The following is a 4,132-nucleotide window of genomic DNA, read 5'->3' on the forward strand; positions in this document are numbered from 1 at the left end:
GTAGTGTGGGTCCACACCTTCGTGCCCCATCCAGGAACCATCGAGAGGACATCACCAGTCCACGGTGTCACGAGCATGTTCTGCACACTGCCCGACGACATAGTGAACTATGTGAATGTCCAATTTTCTCAATTTGATGATGAATTTGTGTGAACTGCTAGGTCCAGCAATGTGCCAAAAAAAGCAGGTGGCCAAATGGGAAAGAAATGGAGACTGCCACTTGGGTACATTTATCCACAAAGCGGGCAAATAGGGCTTTCAGTGTATGCACTGATCGGCATGAAAGCCCGTTTGCACGATGCATGATGAAGCCAAAAGCCGAAAACAACTAGAGACTCGGCAAATCGCCTGGCCTTTACGCTGCTATGCACATTACTCTCGTATGCCGCAGGTCAGGCTCTACTACCCCATACTACTAATGACTGCGCATGAAGCCATGAACCCCCTTTGGCTTCTGACCAGGTGCTAGTATGCTAAGCCACCACCTGGATAAGATGCTATATGAAACAATTTCTTGCTCCATTCCTAACCGGCCTGGGCATGAACCCCCTTTGGCTTTTGAACCTGGTGCTAGTATACTGGCCTTGACGCATTAGTAACCTCACATAATAATATCCAGAGAAAATATTAAGGTTACATGAATAGTCTCAAACATAAATTGTCTCATAAATGATAGTATCCAGCACGGATGTGACAATGTGAGATGAGATCCCTTCTAGGCCCTTGCCGACACTCTAGCTTGACAGCCTTTCCATCTCAGTCTTCACTCCACTCCTCCGATTTCTGTAAAGCACCCAAAACAAGTTACTGGAATGCATTTCAAAAGATGGCACACAATGACAACACAGTACATAATAGCGAGGAAAACCACTTAAGACATAATGAGAAATACAAGTTGCTGCAACATCAATTTTATACATGTTACCACAATACATACACGCCGGTTAAGCAATCCCATAACAGTTGCCTCGCAGCATTCCTGTCTAGAATTCCTCTTTATCTGAAATTGCACTTTATCATGGGCGAGGAATAAAACTGCAATCTTTTCCATTCAGCCAAGACTGATGATTTATTGATCCAGAGCAAATTTACATACAACTGCAGTCATTTTCTTTCTTTTATTTTTTTATTTAGCCGAGATTACATCAGGACGAGCCAATGGTTTCCTGATAGTAAGCGAAACTACACTTGGCCATTGTTTTGTACAATACCTTAAAAACACAAAAACAACCTTCACTGCGTAACTTTAGTCACATTGAAGGTTATGATTAGTGTGATATACTAACCACATCAACTTAAATATATTAAATTCTCGCAATTTGATGGGCAAGCAGATCATTTATGGCCCCGCAAAAAGGAAAAACCAGATCCTTTATGGCCATATGACTAACATAGCAAGTAGATATTTGAAGCCATGCTATTGTAAATACAATATGACTAGAATTCCAAAAGAAAAATTCACTACAAACAAGCCCCATCTGTTGCTGAAGTAGCAAGGCATATGGTCTCAATATACTCACCAAAAACAAGTCTTCCATTTGGTCTAAAAAAAACAAATTTCTCTTTCGACGGGACAATATAAGGCATTTGGCCAATGCAAATAAGCGATTCTCCAATATTGTCTACAATTAACACAAAAGGCCACATCCATATCTATATCAAGGAAACTAGACAACCTTAGCTTGTTCCAAAAATTGACAAACACACATAGCTACAGGCAACATAGAGGTAAGTAGGCAACAAACAATCTCACATATGCATGATGAGTTTACCTTTACTGAATGTTGACTATCCGATTGATAGTTTCACTGAAACAAATTGTGCACGCCTCCCAGACAGGGTTGAGCAATACCGCCTCATGGCATGGGTCACACACACACTTGTGGGTTGACGAGAAGAATGCAGTGGTCGCATCAGCCAGGCCGCACCTGAGGCATAGTGGAGGCGGAGGCATCCCTGGAGCCACCGGCTGGGGTGGGGGTGGCACCACAGTCGTAATGGGCTGGACACCCCTTTCCAGCGCCGAGAGTGCAGCATTAGTAAGCATGATGGGATTATCCACCAGATAGCCAAGCTGGGCTGAGAAGGAAAAAATGAAAATTTTCTCAGAAAAGGAAACATGAGAGTGCAGCGTTAGTAAGCATGATGGTAAAAAATTTAAATGCAAAATTTTGAACCAGTTTTTTTTATCTGTTTAGCAAAATAGCCATCATATCCTAATCCTATTTTCCAAATAATCTCACAATTTCCCAAATTGGAACTGGAAACATGCCAATATTTAATTGAATGTTCCTAGACTTTTTGATAATTATCAAAATTTGGAGGGAAAAAAACTGGACTTGTCTCTTGCCATAATCTTCCAATTACGCTATTCGGCAAACATTTCAAGATTACTACAGAGTGGACTTGGGCATGCAGTTAGTACTGTTTGGTAAATGCGGTTTTGATAATTTTATTAACGCTGTACGAAAAAATCTACAGTTCCATTTCGATAATACTCAGCTATTTCAAAACGGTATCAATAAGTACCATACTAAGAAATATTGACGTGAATTTTATGATGGAAAGACGGCTAGACATGACAAAATTAGACAGTTGACATGAGTAAATAAGTAGCAGGCCAACATCAAGTAGAGCACATCTAGTGAACTGTATGTAATAGTAATACTACACTAGACTACAACTACAAGTAGCAGTCAATCGCTAATCACATCTAGTGAACTGTATGTAATAGTAATACTACACTAGACTACAACTACAAGTAGCAGTCAATCGCTAATCGCTTAATTACGTACTCCAGTACACGTCCACATGCTCAGAAAGCTTCTAAACTACTCATGGGCCAGACCAGACTAGTGGGACTAAACAAAATTCAGTGTGTGTCCTGCAGCTAAGTAGTTCGGGCCAACAACTTACCCCTGGTCAAGGTCGGTTTCAGATGTGGATCAGGGTCATGGGCTGCAAAAGAAATACTACAACATTAGTCTACATCGAGCATCTACAATCATCTCGCAGCTTCTAGTATCCATCTACTAACCACTTTTCAGTACATCTGACGCGGGCTGGAGGGCGTTCATGAATACATTCATGGCAGCAGCTGCCGCCTGCTCGGCCAGATCCGGCTCAGCGGGCAGAGGATGAGGAGGGTTCGGCGCACCACCACCACGAAGCACCACGGGGCCAGCAGCCGGGGGGATGTTGAGCGCCACGTCTGCTGGTACCACATGGACATCAGCAGCCGGAGGTGGCACGTCGGTGCGTGCCCTCTTGGCATCGCCCCTCGTGTCGTCGGCTCCAGCCGCTGCATAGAGAGCAAGCATGAGTATTCGAGAAAAACAGAGCAAGCATGATTTTTTATGTTGACCCGACAGTCCCACAGTACTGCATTGGAATCCGGGCTAAAAAAGAAGAGTTTTTTAGACATACCCGAGCCGGATCCGCCGGCCGCCGCCGCCGCCCGCTTGCCCTTGTCGCCGAGCAGCCCCAGCGCGGTCTCCTCCTCTTTCTCCTCCTCCTCCTCGGTCACATCTGCTATCAGAAAAACAAAACCCCCGCTTACTAGCCATATCCACCAAGACCAAGACCAAGACCAAGAGAGACAAGGGTTTGATGCCCAGAGAAACACAAAGGTGCTAGCGAGATTCAGAGGCTGGAGTTGGGAGGAGTACCAAACAGAGACGGCGAGTCGATCTTGGACGGTGCTGTCTGCTTCGACGAGCTAGAGCCAGAGCCAGAGCCAGCGCCGTCGCCTCCCTTCCCCTGATCTCCCTCCATCGGCAAGCACGGACGCGGAATCTCTGGGACTGGGACGGAGCAGAAAGGCGAAGAAGACGAGAGGCTGGCTAGTTTTGGGAAGAGAGCCGCTCCACGGAGGGAGATTTAACCAAAGACGGATGCAACTTAAGCGCTCCGCCCCCTTACATTCCGACTATTGACAAAAGAGAAGGGGTGATTCATCGGTGCGGGACTTTTTCTTTTGACCGGTGCACAGGTTTCGAAAGAAAGGCTCGGCACGTTTTTAAGGGGGCTCGTGACTGTTGTTTAGAATTAATCGAGATACTAGTAGTATGCCAGAATCCCGAATGAGATCGAAGAGCTTCATCACCTTGATTTCGATCATCAAGCACAATCT

The 4,132-nt window shown here is 45.0% G+C and overlaps 1 protein-coding gene across 3 annotated transcripts; it reads right to left on the reverse strand.

The window, feature by feature from the left end:
* Positions 1–579: 579 nt before the first annotated feature.
* LOC123117532 (translation initiation factor IF-2) lies at positions 580–3,862 on the reverse strand. 3 transcript variants are annotated; one of them, XM_044538265.1, is made up of 6 exons: positions 3,669–3,862; positions 3,427–3,531; positions 3,038–3,301; positions 2,917–2,958; positions 1,773–2,079; positions 580–783 (listed from the first exon to the last, which is right to left on the reverse strand). In XM_044538265.1, the coding sequence occupies exons 1-5, from the start codon at positions 3,772–3,774 to the stop codon at positions 1,775–1,777; spliced, it is 822 nt and encodes a 273-aa protein (XP_044394200.1). In that variant the 5' UTR covers positions 3,775–3,862; the 3' UTR covers positions 580–783; positions 1,773–1,774. The 3 variants fall into 3 exon arrangements, with proteins under 3 accessions (XP_044394200.1, XP_044394201.1, XP_044394202.1); XM_044538266.1 differs by having other exon boundaries at positions 3,427–3,528; positions 3,669–3,861; XM_044538267.1 differs by lacking the exon at positions 3,427–3,531.
* Between the last annotated feature and the right edge of the window lie 270 nt (positions 3,863–4,132).

Source organism: Triticum aestivum, chromosome 5B (genome assembly GCF_018294505.1).
Source record: "Triticum aestivum cultivar Chinese Spring chromosome 5B, IWGSC CS RefSeq v2.1, whole genome shotgun sequence".
Lineage (NCBI taxonomy): Eukaryota > Viridiplantae > Streptophyta > Magnoliopsida > Poales > Poaceae > Triticum > Triticum aestivum.